The sequence below is a fragment of the Hevea brasiliensis genome, chromosome 13 (assembly GCF_030052815.1).
Source record: "Hevea brasiliensis isolate MT/VB/25A 57/8 chromosome 13, ASM3005281v1, whole genome shotgun sequence".
Taxonomy (NCBI): Eukaryota; Viridiplantae; Streptophyta; class Magnoliopsida; order Malpighiales; family Euphorbiaceae; genus Hevea; species Hevea brasiliensis.
This window is the reverse complement of record NC_079505.1, coordinates 70,059,281-70,080,075: the sequence shown is the minus strand read 5'-3', so window position 1 is coordinate 70,080,075 and position 20,795 is coordinate 70,059,281. Positions and strand designations below refer to the sequence as shown.

At 29.3% G+C, this 20,795-nt stretch overlaps 1 protein-coding gene and 1 pseudogene across 1 annotated transcript; both read left to right on the top strand.

The window, feature by feature from the left end:
* Positions 1-15,615: 15,615 nt before the first annotated feature.
* Positions 15,616-16,719, top strand: LOC131171910 (EG45-like domain containing protein). The gene is made up of 3 exons (XM_058132167.1): positions 15,616-16,020; positions 16,119-16,419; positions 16,513-16,719. Exons 1-3 carry the CDS (start codon positions 15,888-15,890, stop codon positions 16,517-16,519), a joined length of 441 nt encoding a protein of 146 aa, XP_057988150.1. The 5' UTR covers positions 15,616-15,887; the 3' UTR covers positions 16,520-16,719.
* An 86-nt stretch (positions 16,720-16,805) lies between these two features.
* LOC131172189 (transcription factor TCP14-like) lies at positions 16,806-20,008 on the top strand (annotated as a pseudogene).
* The last annotated feature ends 787 nt before the right edge of the window (positions 20,009-20,795 follow it).

Below are 20,795 nucleotides of genomic sequence, written 5' to 3'. Positions count from 1 at the left end.
GCCTACCCCATTGTCGACGTCCCCGAGCGTCCCGAGGTCGGAATCGGCAAAGGTAAACCGAACCTTGTTTTTCGTAATTTTCTAGTGCTTAAATAGGATTAAAAATCCGTAAAATATTCGTGGTAGCTTAGAAAATTACGATTCTTTTGCAATAGCTTAGTAATATTGCTAAGGACATGGGCAAAGTTTTATAATTTTTAGAGCTTGTTTGGGCGTTTTTGCAAAAATGATCAATAATAAGGACTAAATTGAAATTTTGCGTATTGTGATGGATAATTGATTTGATGGGCGGGAGGGGCTGTGTGATATGATTGAACTGTTGATATAGGGATTGTGACCATAGCAGTGCGGTTGTAGCCCTGTTGCAGTTGGGTAGGTCCTAGGTATAGGGAGACTCAGGATTTTCTACGACTTAGGGCGTAATTGGTCTTTTCTTTGTTTGTATTGAGTCGATTGTATTAATTAGATGTAATGTAATTGTCAGGTGAGCCGATGACCTTCTTCCTCCGCCCGGCCGCCACGGTAATTTGTCGTCAAGTCTGAGTAAAATATTAATTTTAATTATAATTTCGATATTATTATATGTTGACATGCCCATGCATCACTTATATGAATATATTTATGTAGTTAAACTCTAGGCACGATTTATGTTGCATTCATAATGTTAATGTGCCATGAGTGTTGTTGTGGTAATTTGGAGGCGGTGTGCGTGCGTTGGCGTGCGTGTGATGTGGTGTGGACTATGGATAGGGCGGGGTAGTCACGGCTTGAGTTCTTCAGGACCCGTTCCTTCGAGGGTAGTCACGGCTTGAGTTCTTCGGGACCCTCGATTTGGTTTATTAGCGAAAGTCGGCTTGAGTTCTTGGGCACCGAGTTGGATTTAAGAGAGGCATGCAGGATCGGCTCCCAATATATTATGATTGATGCTACAGTGCGTGAGTGCTCCAAATTACCTTTTGATGCTATGATGTGAATATGATGTTAATGTTGCATTTCACTCTACAGTTGCATTAGTTTGAGATAGTTATAGAGATTATAGTTAAGATTGATATTTTACTCTCGAGTCGAACGCTCACTCTGTTCAAAAATTTTTACAGCCACAGGAGGATATTTTATTACGGTTAACTGCTTTTATCCTTCGCAGTTGTTTATCCATGTTTGTGTAATTTTAATTACTCCTAGAATTTCCGCATGTGTTAGCGTATTTATTTGAATTTGGTACGTAATATTTTTATCATGTTGGACTGTAAACTTAAATATTTTAAGTCTGTTTGATGGATTGGATGAGGAGCCGAGCTCCCATTTATTATTATGTTGATGAGTATGTGGAGGGTGGTGAGCTCACCAATGGATTGTTTATTGTGTTTACAGGTCGGGTGAGTCGAAAACTCCCCGTTGGAAAGTCCATTTTATGGCCGGACTCTGTCCGTTTGTTTTCTTGATATTGGGCCCAAATGGGCCTTAGAGTTGGGTTAATGAATAGTTAAGGCTTACTACGGGCCTCGGGGGCTTTAGGCTGGCCCAGGTCCTAGTGCCGGTCCGGCCCATAGGTTGGGTCGTGACAAAAACGATCGTAAAAAATCTAGGTGGAAGAAGGTGACTCTAAAGTGATCATTGACTCAATTTCGAGCTTTTCCCCACCTGCTAAAGTGGAAACAATAGTTTAGAAATTGGAAGATTAAAGTCCCTACAAAATTGATGTTCAGATATAAGAAATTCTTGTTTGAACTTAATATATCATAAACTCAAGATATAAATATATATTTAATAAATAAATCTCACCATTTATCTTATATCTTGATTTATAATAGATTGAATTTATACAATAAAAATTCATTCAAGCATAAGTGAGGTGATAATGTAACATTTTATAAAATATAAATAAATATTTTGAGAAAAATTTTTAAAGAACTTATTATTTGGTAGCTTCTACGGGGTAAAACAATCAAAATATATTAATCTTCCCATGGAGTGATACATTTGATATATAAACTAATAAAATTATTAGTTTATAAATTAAAAATGGGTTAGTTGGCAAAACAAAATTATATAATGTGAAGTAAATGAGTAGAATGTTTTATACTTGATACCTGGTAAGGATTATATGGCGTTGTTCGACTTATATGAATGTGCCAAATAATCTATCATATCATGTGGACAAGTAGTAGTTAATAGTTATTATTAAATTGGCGCATGCTCTAAATAAAAGTCTTGTTTGCCATACCTATAATGAATAACCGTGATTGTTATGCTCTAGAGTTTTTGTTATCTTGGAATCTAGGTCCTGCTTACTAGCTATGTTAGTTCATTATTTGAGTAGGAGCTTCTCGAGCTCTTGAATAATTAATACGTTTAGTCAGGTACTTAATGCTTCTAGTAGGTTTGAGATGTAACTTGGAGTGCAGGGTATTCATGCTATGAGTTTTGGGATTCATTGAAAGGGTGTAGAGTACGAGAACTTATCGGTGTAACTATTGTATATATAATAAATACATTTTGATCGTTGATTATGATGAGATCTATTATAATTAACGGTTATAATACAATCATTATATATATATCAATCATTATATATATATCATTGTATTTTAAAATTTTTTGTAGACTACATAAAAGACTTATAAAGTTTTTACATTTTATAATAATCGTAATATGTAAGTCGCTGGTACATGGACTTAGGATTATTATTTGGAGGCCTAAACAAACTTTTATGATGATATATGAGTTTTCCTCATCTTGACGCAAATGATCATGGTTATTATTCTAAATATGTGACATATTCTAAAAAAAAAATATATTTTTTTATTTTATATATTTTTATTATTTAAATTTAATTTATTATAAATTTAATATATAAAATATATGATAAGAGTATATATTAATTAGGTGGTCCATGGCAAGAATTTCCCTATCACGCATGGTCAACTTCCTCGCTTCTAAACTGCCTACAAGGCAATGCGTAGTCATTTGCTTTCTTGTTCTTTCGGTTTCTCAATTAATTATTAGACTGCTCTCACTCTATCATTTTTGCGTAGTACATCCGGCAGCCTTTGCTGACCACATTATTTCTCGCATTCATACGCCTTATTACTAACATAAAAATATTTTAAATAATTTAAATTATTGAAATAACCTCCATTACTAAGTTTCCGATTTAAATTTCAATCAGTATTAATTATATTTAAAAAATAAAAATATCTTAAATAATAATTTTAGATTATTTTTTTGCACTTAAAATTTAAAAAAAAAAGTAAATTTAAATTTCGACGTCAAATAGATTAAAATTTATTAGTGTCCTTTCACATTTTACTTGCTTTTCTTATTTATCAAACAAAAATTAATTATGGTTGCATCTGCATGCATGTTCTACCAGTCAACTATATTTATAATAAAGCATGTTGACGAGAGAATTTTCAAATCATCAATCATGCCTTCAACTTTAATTAATATATATGTTATAACTTAAAAAATTAAATTTTATGGACAAAATTTAACTTTACGACTTTTATTAACATGATGATGGTGAGAAATTTTGCTTAGAAGTAATGTGATGCTACTAAATTAAAAATTAAAAATATTTCTTCTTCTTAAAAATTCCTTCCACATCTTTTTTATTATTTTTCTAATATTTTTTAAAGTGATCATTGATGAGTATTTAAGTAGGTGACAATCCCTTTTATTTCTTTTTTTTTTTTAGATTTTTTTAATAACTCTCTTATCTATATCTATTTAGAATAAATTATAAATATATCTATTTAAATTTATAGTTGTTGATAGATTTTAGATGATTATCTGTAAGTGTTTTGACTAGTGACAATCTCTCATATTTTTTTTATTTTTTATAATAACTCTAATATTTCTAACTGTTTAGAATGAATTCTAAGCATATCTATTTAGATTTATCATTATTGATAGATTTAAAGTGATCATCGATAAGTATTTTTCATTGATAACAGTCTCTTCTATTTCTTTTTTTTTTTTAATTTTCATAATAACTCTCAAATTTATATTCATTTAGAATGAATTTCAAGAATATCTCCTCAAATTTATTATTGTTAATAGATTTTGAGTGAATAAATTACTAAATCTATCTTTTTTGGTGACTTTGAGTATGTGTGTGACCTTCTTATGGAGTTTTGTTGTGTTTCTCCTTTAATGGAGTTATTTCTCCTAAATGAGGAGTTTTTATATATATTTTTGCTGGTGCATTATTTTTCTTCTAGAGAATAGTGACTTAGGAGGTGCAAATCCTTTTTTTAGTATGGGATAAATTTGGATGAGACCCTTGAAAGGATCATCGAGTCAAAAAGTAGAGCATGCAGCTTACTTATTAATCAACTTCTATGCTCTATTAATATTATCGGATCTTCCTAATCTTTTGTATTATTTTCTATATAAATGATTAATTTTATTTACACAAAAATATAATATGTTAATTTATAGTTTACTTTTATATTTTATTCAATTAATGAAATATTTTTTTATTAAAAAAATTTTAATGTTGCTTTGTTTACTCAACTTATTATAGAGGGGAAAAAAAACCATTCTTTGGGTTAGAATTTTACAGATAAATATTCAATGCAATTCATAAATAAGTTAAAAGCAACCAATAATATTGAATTCCGAAAGCAACTGCATAAAAATCATTAATTTTAAAAGTCAAATTATTATTATTATTATTATTATTATTATTATTATTATTATTATTATTATTATTATAATAAAATAGGGATAATTTCTTTCTTCCTAAATCCCAACACTTGATCTATAAAAAATAATATGTATAGTAATTGATTTTGAAATTTAATTTGAGGGTTTTTGGATTTTTTTTTTCAATATATAGAATATATGCACACAAGGGTTAGCGACAGAAATAAACTGCTATTAAAATCATAATAATTTTAACAAAATTTTTATTTTTATATAATTCACACGCACGTACACCCTGTATATAATATGAGATCTAAATGACTAGCCCTAAACACTTTTATTGAAGATTTTAAATTCCTATACCAATAATTATATATTTATATTATCTCATAACTAGTTGTTACAACTCCCTGATATAGTAAAATAAATTATTACATTTTTTTTTTGAAATTTAAAATCTTATAATTTTAGTGTCAATTTACTATATAATAATATAAATATTAGTTTATATATCGACAGATTCTTATGATAAGTGTATAATTTGCAAATCAATTTTCATTTCGATCCTTCTTTTTCGCAAATATAAGAGAGAATATATCTATCATTATTCTAAAATAAATAAGCTATTCACGAGAATAGACATAAGTGTTGTTTAATTCAATATGACTTATTTCTTGGAAATTTCACTTTTCAAAAAGTAAAATTACTAGACTATAATTTGAATGTGTTTAAATTTTACTTTGTTGGATATAGTAGGGGCAGAAGTGAGAAAATGGCTTTAAACTTCATTTTTGTGTCATTGCTTGATGTGTCTCCGAATGTTATTCTTTTTTCACAGGCTGTTTGCACGGAGGCAGGAATGTTTGTTCTAAGGGAGAGGAGGGTCCACGTAACACAGGAAGATTTTGAGATGGCAGTAGCAAAGGTCATGAAGAAGGAGACGGGGAAGAACATGTCATTACGGAAGCTTTGGAAATAAATAAATTAAATTAAATTTCACATTTAATAGTGTTTTTTGAACCAACCAATGGGAAAACAAAGAAAAAGAATCAAGAAGTTGCCCATTGGGCATGTGGAATATTTGCAGGATTGGTTGGACTGGCAAGCAATCTTTCCTGCGCTTTTATTGACAGGGTGAAGGGAGGAACCAGTAGTAAAGACATTAAAATCCTAGACAACGGTTTCTGTAAGAGACAGTATGTATCTCCCTGTTTTAAACAGGGGGCTTGGCCTGTGGATTTTGTTTAAAATCTTGGATTCTTTATTTTGTTATTACTTCTCTTGATTTGATTCTGAGTATTACTAGTGAATAATTATTTAAATATATATATGAGTAATATCAAAATCTAGAGATTGTAAAGCAATACAATTTAGAAAATTATTAAACATTCGAGTTACTTTTGTAAATTCATTTTTAAGTTTGAGCTTGGATTGGGACTCGAGTCTGTCACCTTTTAAGATGGGTAGTTTTAGTGGCTCTCTTAGAGCACAAAATGGTATACGCATGGCAATAATGTAAAATACAAATGGGGATCATTTCACATGTATCTGTGGATGAAGTTAAAGCTAGCATGTAATAATTTCGTTTCGAGTAATTGTCAATATTAATGGATGTCACATTTGCGCTACTGGATAGCAAGATAATTTTCTACAATCTCGCATTAATGCTAGACAGCTAGATATGTTTCGAGAATATAGATTCAAACATGGACCCCCACAAATTTATACATTAGAAAGTTGGAGAGGAAGTGTAATAGAAGACTTCCATATCGCATCAGCATGCATTTGATTAATCAATGTGGTAAGAGAAAACTTATGGAAAAACTTGACAATCGGAAATATTAATACGTGAGTTTCACTTATTTTATGTGAGTTTCATTAATTTTATATGTAAATATTATCGTATATATATTGTATTCTGAATTTTTAAATGAGTAAATTTGGACAAAAATTTTTACTATAATCTTACGTCTTAAATCCATCCATAATAAATAAAATTGAAATAAGAATTTTTCGTAATTGGCATGATATATGAAAGGCATTCAAAAGCAAAGAACGAGACTGGAGAGTCTAGTCTCTGTTACTCTCATTCCTAGTTTCCCACTATGGGCAAATGAGTCTAATCTGATTAGTGAAAGAATCTTTCATCATTTCACATTCTGACTGACTCAGCCCTTCCCATACGTTTGGAAATTAAATTCCGCCTTCATTTAAGCCTAAGTATTAGTTTAACATAGATTATTTGAGCTGCCATTCAAAAATGCAAAACCTTGTGTCTTTAGAAGCCATGGCTTGTGGAGAAGACTATGCAAAACCTTGCATAGTTTAACATAAATTATGATGCCCATACTATAACTTTTTGCTTTATTTACGACATTGATAGGAATGGATATAAATATAGAGTCTATTTGATTTAGTTGATAATTGATTGTTGTTACATTATAAATGTTTAATAAAATTATGTCTAATTATGGCTATTCACATGTAAATTGATTATTATTTATTTGATTATTGAAATAGAAATAAAATTATTAATTTATTATATAAAATATTAAAAATATAAATTTTTAAGTTTATATAAGAATAAACATTATAATTATTATATTTATAGTATTTTTATATTTATTTATTATATATTATAATTTTAAATAACGTATTAATATAAAAAAAATTATTTTAAAGACAAAATTTTATAATTAATAAATTTTTAAAAGAATAATATGATTATGAAAAAAAAAGAATAATATAATATCAATAAAAAATAAAATTAAATTAATTACTAGCTAATGAGAAACAACTCTGAAAATATATTTAATACAAATCACAGCTGATGGATATTTTATCAACTACCTATCAGTTATCAAATATTTTTTTTTAAGGTTTATTAGAAATCTTATTCATCTATTTGAATGTTTATCAATTATCAACTGTATCTAAAAAGTAAACCAAATACCCACTCGGTCTTCTAAGTCTACCATCTAAATCTCTTTATTATAATTATTGAACAGACTTTCTTCGTTTCCATGTCTTTAAAAAGCAATGGCTTGCAAAGAAGCTGTACTGCGGGTCAGCAAAAACGATGGTAAAAAATCTAGGTGGAAGAAGGTGACTCTAAAGTGATCATTGACTCAATTTCGAGCTTTTCCCCACCTGCTAAAGTGGAAACAATAGTTTAGAGATTGGAAGATTGAAGTCCTTACAAAATTGATGTTCATATATGAGAAATTCTTGTTTAAATTTAATATATTTAATAAATGAATCTCACTATATATCTTGTATTTTGATTTATAATAGATTGAATCTATACAATAAAAATTCATTCAAGCATAAGTGAGGTGATAATGTAACATTTTACAAAATATAAATAAATATTTTGAGAAAAAATTTTAAAGAACTTATTATTTGGTAGCCTCTACAATTCAGTGGGTATAACCATCAAGATATATTAATCTTCCCATGGAGTGATACATTTGATATATAAACTAATAAAATTATTAGTTTATAAATTAAAAATGGGTTAGTTGGCAAAACAAAATTATATAATGTGAAGTAAATGAGTAGAATGTTTTATGTTTGATACCCGAGAAGAATTATATAGTGTTGTTCGACTTATAGGAATGTGCCAAATAATCTATCATATCATGTGGACAAGTAGTAGTTAATAGTTATCATTAAATTGACGCATGCTCTAAATAAAAGTCTTGTTTGCCATACCTATAATGAATAACCGTGATTGTTATGCTCTAGAGTTTTTGTTATATGGGAATCTAGGTCCTGCTTACTAGCTATGTTAGTTCATTATTTGAGTAGGAGCTTGTCGAGCTCTTGAATAATTAATACGTTTAGTCAGGTACTTAATGCTTCTAGTAGGTTTGAGATGTAACTTGGAGTGCAGGGTATTCATGCTATGAGTTTTGGGATTCATTGAAAGGGTGTAGAGTACGAGAACTTATCAGTGCAACTATTGTATATATAATAAATATACTTTCATCGTTAATTATGATGAGATCTATTATAATTAACAGTTATAATATAATCATTATATATATAACATTGTATTTTAAAATTTTTTGCAGACTACATAAAAGACTTATAGAGTTTTTACATTTTATAGTAACCGTAACGTGTAAGTCGCTGGTACATGGGCCTAGGATTATTATTTGGAGGCCTAAACAAACTTTTATGATGATATATGAGCTTTCCTCATCTTGACGTAAATGATCATGATTATTATTCTAAATATGTGACATATTTTAAAAAAAAGTATGTATTTTTATTTTATATATTTTTATTATTTAAATTTAATATATTATAAATTTAATATATAAAATATATGATAAGAGTACATATTAATTAGGTGGTCCATGGCAAGAATTTCCCTATCACGCATGGTCAACTTCCTCGCTTCTAAACTTCCTACAAGGCAATGCATAGTCATTTGCTTTCTTGTTCTTTCGGTTTTCTCAATTAATTATTAGACTGCTCTCACTCTATCATTTTTGCGTAGTACATCCGGCAGCCATTGCTGACCACATTATTTCTCACATTCATACGCCTTATTACTAATATAAAAATATTTTAAATAATTTAAAGTATTGAAATAACCTCCATTACTAAGTTTCCGATTTAAATTTCAATGAGTATTAATTATATTAAAAAAATAAAAATATCTTAAATAATAATTTTAGATTTTTTTTTGCACTTAAAATTAAAAAAAAAGTTAATTTAAATTTCGACGTCAAATAGATTAAAATTTATTAGTGTCCTTTCACATTTTACTTGCTTTTCTTATTTATCAAACAAAAATTAATTATGGTTGCATCTGCATGCATGCATGCATGTTCTACCAGTCAACTATATTTATAATAAAGCGTGTTGACGAGAGAATTTTCAAATCATCAATCATGCCTTCAACTTTAATTAATATATATGTTATAACTTAACAAATTAAATTTTATGGACAAAATTTAACTTTACGATTTTTATTAACATGATGATGGTGAGAAATTTTGCTTAGAAGTAATGTGATGCTACTAAATTAAAAATTAAAAAAGTTTCTTCTTCTTAAAAATTCCTTCCACGTCTTTTTTATTATTTTTTTAAATATTTTTTAAAGTGATTATTAATGAGTATTTTCATCGGTGACAATCCCTTTTATTTCCTTTTTTTTTTTAGATTTTTATAATAACTCTAATATCTGTATTTATTTAGAATAAATTCTAAACATATCTATTTAAATTTATTATTGTTGATAGATTTTAGGTGATCATCTGTAAGTGTTTTGACTAGTGACAATCTCTCTCAATTTTTTTTTTATAATAACTCTAATATTTTTAACTGTTTGAAATGAATTCTAAGCATATCTATTTAGATTTATCATTGTTGATAGATTTTTTGTGATCATCGATAAGTGTTTTCATTAATGATAGTCTCATATGTTTCTTTTTTTTTTAATTTTTATAATAACTCTCAAATCTATATCCATTTAGAAGAAAATTTCAAGGATATTTCCTTAAATTTATCATTTTTAATAGATTTTGAGTGAATAAATTACTAGATCTATCTTTTTTGGTGATTTTGAGTACGTGTGTGACCTTCTTAGTGGAGTTTTGTTGCATTTCTCCTTTAATGGAGTTATTTCTCCTAAATGAGGAGTTTTTATATATATTTGCTGGTGCATTATTTTTCTTCTAGAGAACAGTGACTTACGAGGTGCAAATCCTTTTTTTAGTAGGGGATATAAATTTGGATGAGACTCTTAAAAAGACTATAGAGTCAAAAAGTAGAGCATGCAGCTCACTTATTAACCAATTTATATGCTCTATTAATATTATCGAATTTTCCTAATCTTTTGTATTATTTTCTGTATAAATGATTAATTTTATTTACACAAAAATATAATATGTTAATTTATAGTTCACTTTTATATTTTATTCAGTTCAATTCAACTCAACTAAGCCTTTCTCCAAAAAATTTAGGGTCGGCTATATGGATTCACTTTCTCTACTCTAAACGATTTTGGGTTAAATCCTCAAAAATGTTTAATGCTTCTAGGTCATGTTGTACTACTCTCTTCCAAGTCAATTTAGGTCTACCCCTTTTTTTTTTCTTTCTATCCTCTAACCTAATGTGCTCTACTTGTCTAACTGGAGCCTCCGTATGTCTATGCTTCACATGACCAAACCACCTCAATCTCCCTTCTCTCAACTTATCTTCAATTGGCACTACTCCTACCTTTTTTGTAATACTCTCATTACGGACTTTATCTAGTCTAGTATGACCACTCATCCACCTTAACATTCTCATCTCTGCAACTCTTATCTTAGACGCATACGACTCTTTCAGTGCCCAACACTCACTACCATATAACATAGCCGGTCATATGGCTGTACGGTAAAATTTTCCTTTTAACTTATTGGGAATCTTACGATCACATAAAACTCCTGTGGCACGTCTCCACTTCAACCATCCGGCTTTAATCCTATGACTAACATCCTCCTCACATCCCCTATCTACTTGAAGGACTAAACCTAGATATTTAAAGTGATTACTTTGGGACTGTACCACTTCATTCAAACTAACTCCTTCCCTATCACCAGTTTGGCCTTCACTGAACTTGCAATGCATGTATTCTGTCTTCGTTCTACTTAACTTAAAACCCTTTGACTCTAGAGTACTTCTCCAAAGCTCTAGCTTTCTATTGACTCCTTCTCGTGTCTCATCTATCAGAACAATATCATCCGCAAACATCATGCACCAAAGAATAGTCTATTGTATATGTTTCGTTAATTCATCTAAAACTAATGTAAAAAGGTAAGGGCTTATAGTTGATCCTTGGTGTAATCCAATTGAGATCGAAAAATCTCTTGTGTCCCCTCCTACTGTATGCATAATAGTAGTTGCTCTTTCATACATATCTTTTAACACTTGTATTTACCTAATAGATACCCTCTTTTATTCTAATACATTCCATAAGACATCTCTTGGAACACTATCATAAGCCTTCTCCAAATCAATAAAAACCATGTGTAGATCTTTCTTCACATCTCTATATTTCTCCCTCAAACTTCTAATGAGAAAGATCGCTTCCATAGTTGAACGACCGGGCATGAAACCAAATTGATTGAGAGAGATAGAAGTATCATGACGTAGTCGATGCTCCACAATTCTCTCCTACAACTTTATATTATGACTCATGAGTTTAATTCTCCTATAGTTTTAGCAACTCTGTATGTCTCCCTTATTTTTAAAAATAGGTACTAAGATACTCCTCCTCCATTCATCAGGCATTTTCTTTGAGTTTAGAATCTTATTAAATAATTTAGTTAACCATGCCACTCTCATATCTCCCAAACACTTCCACACTTCAATTGGTATTTCATCGGGTCCACAGGTTTTACCAACTTTCATTCTCTTAAGTGCTATCTTTACTTCTAAAGATTTAATCATTCTAGTATAATTCACATTCTTTTCTATTATTTTATAATATATATTCACGTTATTACCATGTTGACTATTATTAAAGAGATCATTAAAATAATTTCTCCATCTTTCTTTAATGTCCTCATCTTTCACCAACACTTTTCCTTCTTTATTCTTAATGCACCTAACTTGATTGAGATCTTGACATTTCCTTTCTTTCCTCCTTGCTAATCTATAAATATCTTTCTCCCCTTCTTTAGTTCCAAGTTTCTCATATAACTTTTCAAAGGCACGTGCTCTTGCTTGACTAACCGCCTTTTTACCTCTTTCTTTACTATCTTGTACTGTTCATATGCCTCATTATTATCACATTTAGGTAATTTCTTATATCATTTTCTTTTTCTCTTCACTGCCTTTTGTACTTCCTCATTCCACCACCATCTCTCTTTTAAGAGTGGTCCATGTCCTTTAGACTCTCTAAGTACTTTTCTAGCTACTTCTCTAATCTTTGATGCCATCTGTATCCACATATCATTGGCCTCCATATCCAGCTTCCATACTTCGAACTCAAGAAGCTCATTTTTGAACTTCACTTGCTTTACTCCTTTGAACTCCCATCACTTTGTTCGAGCTACACTAATTCTTCTGACCTTACTTGAATTGTTCCTAAACTTGACATCCAAGACCACCAACCGATGTTGACTTGTTGAAGCCTCTCCTGGAATGACCTTGCAATCCTTGCATAGAGCTCTATTTGTCTTCCTGGTTAAGAGGAAGTCGATTTGGCTTCTATGTTGCCCACTTTTGAAAGTCACTAAATGTGACTCTCTTTTTATAAAGTAGGTATTTGCTAGTATTAGGTCTATGCCATAGCAAAATCCAGGATGCTTTTTCCCTCCTCATTTCGACTTCCAAAATCAAAACCTTCATAAACATTCTCATAACCTTGTCTATCACTTCCTACATGCCCATTCAAATCTCCACTAATGAAAACATTCTCTTCATTCGGTATGCTTTGCATTAAATCATCTATATCTTTCCAAAACCTTTATTTACTCTCACTCTCTAGTCCTATTTGTGGGGCATAAGCACTAACTATATTTATTGTTTCTCCTTCTAGTACTAACTTTACTAGTATAATTCTATCTCCTACTCTTTTCATAGCTATTACTGCATCTTTCAGTGTTTTATCTATGATTATGCCCACTCCGTTCTTATTTCTCTCCTTTCCGGTAAACCACAGTTTGTACCCTGAATTACCCACTTCCTTACTTTTCTCTTCCACCCATTTAGTCTCCTGAATGCAAGCAATATTCAGCCTTCTCCTTTCCAAGATATTCACAAGCTCCATTAATTTTCCTATAAGTGATCCAACATTCCAAGTACCAACCCTGATCCTCCTCCTAACCTGCTCCTTCCTAATTGGTCTCCTTCTATGATATCTTCTATTGTTTTCTATGTCTATCTTGTATTCTGTTCCACTATCTGTTCTACTATCTGTCCTATGGACTAACTTCTTTACCCACACTCGACCATTATGTGGGAACCCTTGCTCACTTAACACCACACCTGGGCGCTGGCATGGCATGGCGCGTCGCTTTCGGTGAACGCCCTACACCCTTGCATATTTCTCACTACACTCGAGCTCCGATTTAGCGCGTCATTAGTAGAGGACGCCCCAAAGTTTATATCATTTGAATCCATATCATAAAGTGTGACGAAATTTTTACGCTGGTTGTCACCTATCGCAACCCTCCTCCTTTATCCGGGCTTGGGACCGGCTAAGCGCAAACTATTTAGGCGGAGTTTATATTTTATTCAATTAATGAAATATTTTTTTTATTAAAAAAAATTGTAATGTTGCTTTGTTTACTCAACTTATTATAGAGGGAAAAAAAAAACCATTCTTTGGATTAGAATCTTACAGTTAAATATTCAATGCAATTCATAAATAAGTTAACAGCAACCAATAATATTGAATTCCGAAGGCAACCGCATAAAAATCATTAATTTTAAAAGTCAAATTATTATTATTATTATTATTATAAAAAAATAAGGATAATTTCTTTCTTCCTAAATCCCACGTCCAACACTTGATCTATAAAAATTAATATGTATAGTAATTGATTTTGATATTTAATTTGAGGGTTTTTGGATTTTTTTTTCGATAGATAGAATATACGCACACACGGGTTAGTGACAGGAATAAACTGCTATTAAAACCATAATAATTTTAATAAAATATTTATTCTTATCCAATCTACACGCACGTGCACTTCGCATCTGATGTGGGATTTAGATGACTAGCCCTAAACACTTTTATTGAAGATTTTAAATTCCTATACCAATAATTATATATTTATATTATCTCATAACTAGTTGTTACAACTCCCTTATATAGTAAAATATATTATTACATATTTTTTTATTTGAAATTTAAAATCTTATAATTTTAGTGTCAATTTACTATATAACAATATAAATATTAGTTTATATATTGACAAATTCTTATGATAAGTGGATAATTTGCAAATCAATTTTCATTTCGATCCTTCTTTTTCGCAAATATAAGAGAGAATATATCTATCATTATTCTAAAATAAAGAAGCTATTAACGAGAATAGACATAAGTGTTGTTTAGTTCAATATGACTTATTTCTTGGAAATTTCACTTTTCAAAAAAGTAAAATTACTAGAACATAATTTGAATGTGTTTAATCGGTACGTTAAATTTCCAGCAGCTAAATCTAAAACGATGTTAATGGGAAGTGACAATTGAAATGACACAAATACCCTTACTCCAAATATAAGTATAAAAATTAAAATATTTCATTGATAAAATTTCAATAAATCTATACTCAATTCAATAATACATATTTTATATCGTCCAACAATTTACTCACATAATAATCAATATGCAACTTTTAGACATAATAATCAACAAAATATTATCATACCTTTTTCAATAAAAAAAAAATAAATTTAGAATAATCAATTAAAAATACTAGTAGAAGTGATAAATGAAATTTTTTTTTTTAAAAAAAAAAGAAAATTTACTTATGTGGCAGTGGAACCACCAAAATAGTAGCGCAACAATAAATCGAGAAAGAGAATAGAAATAATAGGAGAAGGGCAAAGTAGGATGGTGAACGATTTTTTTTCTCAGAAACTCTATTTCTTGGTAAATTATTAGGTGCACTCGATATATGTGTATCTTCACTAATAAAATAGTGGGTCTCAATTTTTATTTTTATTGTGTAATTATTTTTATGTGAGTATATGGCACACTATTTTTAATGCACTGAGTGTACTTTATAATTTATCCTATTTCTTTGGGTTTAGGTCAATAATTTAATTGTTATACAGTCAAGAAAGTTGACTCTCTAATTTCCTTGGAATTCAATAAATATAGCTAACTAAATAAGTGACATTTTCCGGAAACTTTAAGTTTCTTCATTAAATTAACCTCAACCAAACAAGGCCATAGAGGGGGAGGGGTTGGGGAAGATACCTATGTATTTAAGAGAGTAAAACTCACTTCTTTGTGAGTGCATGAGATGCAAGAGTGCACTCAATAATTTCCACACAGTAGAGGCTAAATACGCGTTAGTCGAGATGGGATCTAAAGCTGAACTTTCAAGCCTCAAGTGGCAAGTTGCCTTTTCTCATACGTTTCTGAGAAAAATAATTCAATATTGAGTTGTCTGTTTTACTTGATTCATCTTTTCTATGAAAACAGAAGGAGCCGTCTATTAGATCATTCAGTTCAGCCTTCATTTTTTGTTATTATTTTTTTTTTTAAAAAAAACCCAAACATGTCTTTAACAACCCCAGCTCGTCTCCTCCCATGGTCATCTCTCTTCCTCTTCTTATTGATAATCTCACTGCTTCTCTCTTCTTCTCACGGTGACGTCGGCACAGCTGCCCAGTACAGCCCCCCATATTTACGTAAGTAACCTTTAACCTTATCCTTACCTTTGCCTTCTTTGCCCGCATCAGTACTCCACATTTTCTTATCGCTTAGATTTTGTTTGCTGTATATATAGCCACCACCTGCTTCGGCAACGACGCGTCGCAGTTTCCTTCGAATAATTTGTTCGCGGCGGCCGGCAATGGAATATGGGACAATGGGGCATCCTGTGGGAGAGAGTATTTGGTCAGGTGCATTAGTGCCACGGTTGCCGGTTCTTGTCAACCAGGTCAAACGATTCAAATAAAAATCGTTGATTATGCTCTTTCAACGACCACCCCGCCATCGGCAAGCGGCACGACCATTGTATTGTCCGAAACTGCTTTTGGGAATATTGCTAATTCATCTGCTACTTCCATCAATATAGAATTTCAACAGTAATTTCATGATTCCCTCTGGTTTTCTTTCGATTTTAATTATATATGACATTCTGTTCTGGGATATATTGAAATTGAAACATTTATATGCAGGGTATAAATAACGAAAAAGATACATAGTAGACACCATGGATCCCATTGAATTTCATTCAGAAGAGGAATCGTATTGATCCTTATTAAAGGAAGACAGATCAATCAAGCCCGTTCAAACAGGAACAAGTCAATTAAAGGGCATTTTAGTAGCAATTGGAGTTATGAATTTTCAATTTTTAGTGGATTTGTGTGCAATGTGTTAGTTAAAATTTTCTCTATATTGTCACGTCAATTGCTAATTAATAAATAAAAATTGACGAAGAAGAGATAATGTTTTAATTAATCCAGAAGGAATGGTTAATGTTTCAATGGTTTTGGAAGCTTCTGAATTGAGTGATTCAACTTGGTGTAATGGCTACGCGGATGACTTTATTTTTTTGGATCTTTTATGTGCCAGTAATATTATTGGTTAGATGTAGTTTTCTCAGCTTTCTTTTTCTTTAATTCGGCTCCTTCAATATTTAAATTTAAAATTGGTAAAATTACCCTTAATTGTATAATATCTGAAATAAAAATATAATATTAATTTAATAATATAGTTAAATAATGAAAAATATTTTTATTTTTTTAAAAAATAATTTTCATAAAAATATTTTTCAAATGATTTTTTACAAAATAAATAAAGTTATAAATTATTAAATATTTTTAATCTATAAACATACTATTATATGTCAAAGTGATTTTTTATAAAATAAGATTAAAGTATAAAATTTTTTTAATAATAAATTAAAGTTAAATAATTAAAGTAAAACACTGCATAAAAATTATGAATGAACTATAAAAATTACCTAGTAGTGTTATCATACATATCCATACATGTGAAATCCCCTTTGCTTCTGTTTTTTCTTTTCTTCTTAGCTCATTGCACAAATGAGCTATGACGATTCACAGCAACAGTAATCGATAAACAGTGGTACAAAGAAATTAAAAATCAATGCAAAACTCAACACAACAGCAAATAAAGAAAACCAGATAATAGAGAAAAAAAAAAGGAGATAAAAAAAATTGATGAAGGATTGACATATTAATTATTTTTTAACTTATAAAAATGTTGGTTCTCAGTAAAATAAAGACAGCAAACTTTATATTATTTTTTTAACATAATTAATTTTGATTGAAACCTTATAAATTTAATGATAACTTCAGTAATACTGAATTAAAATTTATTAATTTTTTTATATTAATAATTCTATATTAATTATTAGTGAGAATTTATGTATATCAAAAAGATTGAATAATTTAATAATAATCTCTTTGTTTTTAAGGTTCATATATCTAACAACGCCAACTTTAGATATATTCCCTTAACTTATTATTTAAATAACTTTCGTTATTAAAAAATTAATAAAATAAATAGACGAAGAGACTCAAGTAAACTTTGACATTTCTATTCAATTTATCATTTTAATATATTAAATATTATATATAAGGCCTAATTACATTAAAAATCTAAATATTTTCATTTTATTTCAATTTAATCCAATTGTTTCAATTTTAATATAATTAATCAAACCTTTAAAGATTGAAAAAGTTTTATTAAATTTTGAGATTAAATTTGAGGAAAGTGTTCTAATGCTTGTGTGGTATACCATATTTTATTTTTTATTATTGAATAGTGCAACTCAAATGTCACGTCATTTATTATTATTTTTATTATTTTAAATTCTCTCTTTCTCATCTTCTCCTCCTCCTTCTATATTCCTCCCAAGAAACCACCTCCTAAAAGCACCTCCACCAAGGACCGCCACACAAAGTCGATGGTTGCGGCCGTCATCTATATGCCTGCCACCCACCTGACAAGGTTTTTTTAGCTCACTTGTGAACAAGGCCGCAAATTAATCTGACGGTGATACTGTGGAGTGGTTACTACAACAAGCTGAACCTGCTATCATTACTGCCACTAGTACCAATTATGGATGATAACAGATTTAACATTTGTGAGTATCCAATTTAAGTTGTAATGAATTTGGATTTGAGTAATACTTAAATAAATATTTTAATATATATTTTCTATAGTAGTATCTATAAATTTTTATATATTAATATTTTAAATAAATAGAATGTTAGTATTTTATAGAATTATTAAACTTTTAAAATATAAATTATTAATAAAAAAATATTTTTATATTAATTATTAATTAAAATATATAAAATTAAATGAATTTAAATATTATTCAAATAATAATAATTAAATTTGAAATGATTTAAATAATTAAAATAAATTTTAATTAAATTTAGGATGAATTCAAATATTGAGGGTATTAATTAAATTTAGATTTGGGTATTAATTAAGTTTTTGTGATACCTTTCATTCTTAAGTACCAATATCATTCCCGCTAATTTCACTTTCCTTAACATCTGTCATCATAACTTTGGGTCTTCCATCTCCGCCTCTGACTATCTAAGGAACACGTATTTCAATCCCAATTTCACTGCCCATCAGCAGCTTCGCATCAGGAATGAATCGGAAAGAAACACAGTCGTCAATGAAGCTCCCAGTTGCAGCAAAGGATTCTGTTTGCTTCGGAGGATTCACTAAGTTTTAGTTCTATTAATTCAACTAATAATGTAGGTGGGAATTTTGAATACCGATGTTGTTTTACAAGAATCAAGGATAGGCTGCTAATAAACAAGAAGTATGCGGAGGTGGCGACACTTCTTGTCTAGATGTCACCAATGGGGAGACTAGTCTAGGAAGAAAGTGGAGGCTAGAGCATGAATTAGGTCCTCAAATGGGGAGCTATTCGTTGCAATCAACTAGTTAGGGGTCCAATTCCGGCAGCATTTTGGATGGTTTCTAATAATCCTAACATTAGGAAGCAAGTGATAAGTGGTGACCCCATGGTGACATTTCCATCTTTTAGTGCTAGTACTAACATGCATGGGGTTCTATGTTTGGTGGATTGCATATTATGAATTTTCCTCTGCCCATAGCTCTCTTGCCTAGCCAGCAAGAGAGGGGAAGGAGGGTGGGAGAAAATTTTTTTAAAATTTTAAGTGATATGGTATGTGGATTTCATTATTTAATAATAAAAAATATCACATTACATGTCATACTATATTAATAAGAGCACACTTTCCACAAATTTAATTTTAAAATTAAATATTTTTTTTTCAATTTTTAAAGATTTATTCAATTGTGTTAAAGTTAAAGCAATTGAATTAAATTGTAATAGAGTAAAAAAAGTTTGAATTTTTAATGTGATTAGACTTATATTTTGTATGTACTACATATACTTAATGCTTGTGTTTATAAATCATCTAATTAAAAAAAAAATTGAAAGCGTTCGATTAAAAAAATTAATTATTAAAGCTTAATTGAAAAAAATATAAACTAATATATTATTTATATATGATATTCTTCTGCTTTGGGATTGATAATGAAGTTATTTATATGCAGGTACAATACAGAGAGAAAACTAAGAAGATGGATATGGAAGAGAAAGAGAGTTGTTTTGTGGATCTGTGTGTAAAGAATCAGCAAAAAATTTACTAGAAAAAAAAATTGTCACATCAAATTCTTAATCTGTGTGTGGTAATTAATAAATAAAAATTGAGGAAGAAGAGATGAGGATGATGTTTTAATTAATCCAGGCAGAAAGAATGGTGGAAATTTCACTGGTTTTGGAAGCTTCTGAATTGTGTTTGTGTTATTCAACTTGGTGTAATAGCTACGCTGATGACTTTGCTTTTTGGTCTTTTACAGTGCTTTCATATGGTTTCTATCACGCAGTCGCTTTCTTTTTCTTTAATTTGGCTCCGTCAATGTTTAAATTTAAAATTTTATGGTCTGTTAAATACTATTAAATTACCTCTTAAAAGGCTTAATTTTAATCAAGTAATTAAAAATATATTATCAGCACCCACTTAAATGGAATAGATGGACTAATTATAAAAATAAATTAAATATTAAAATAAAAAAAATCTTATTTTTTTATAACATCAAAATTTATCTCTATATTTTTATCTTTATAAAGTCAAAATTTTTATTAGTTATTATTTGTTATTATAATTATAAAATATTATTTTGAACATTAATTAGTTTAAAAATATTTCTACACGCTTAAACTTTAAAATTTCATTTAATTTTTCTACGCCACTTTAATTTTTTATTCTAAATTCTAAATAAAAGTCTTTAAAATTTAATCTACTAATTGATAGGTGAAAAAAATATTTTAATGAATATTGACATGATTTATGAATTCTTTTATTAAATTTTTCATAATTATTTAAATTCAATAAAACATATAATGTGCAAAAAATAATAAATGTGAATTATTATT

Bases quoted from the DNA above. Each gene is read 5' to 3' on its own strand.
- LOC131171910 (XM_058132167.1), top strand. From the start codon at position 15,888: ATGTCTTTAACAACCCCAGCTCGTCTCCTCCCATGGTCATCTCTCTTC. The intron at 16,021-16,118 runs GTAAGTAACCTT...CTGTATATATAG, and splicing joins GTACAGCCCCCCATATTTAC to CCACCACCTGCTTCGGCAAC.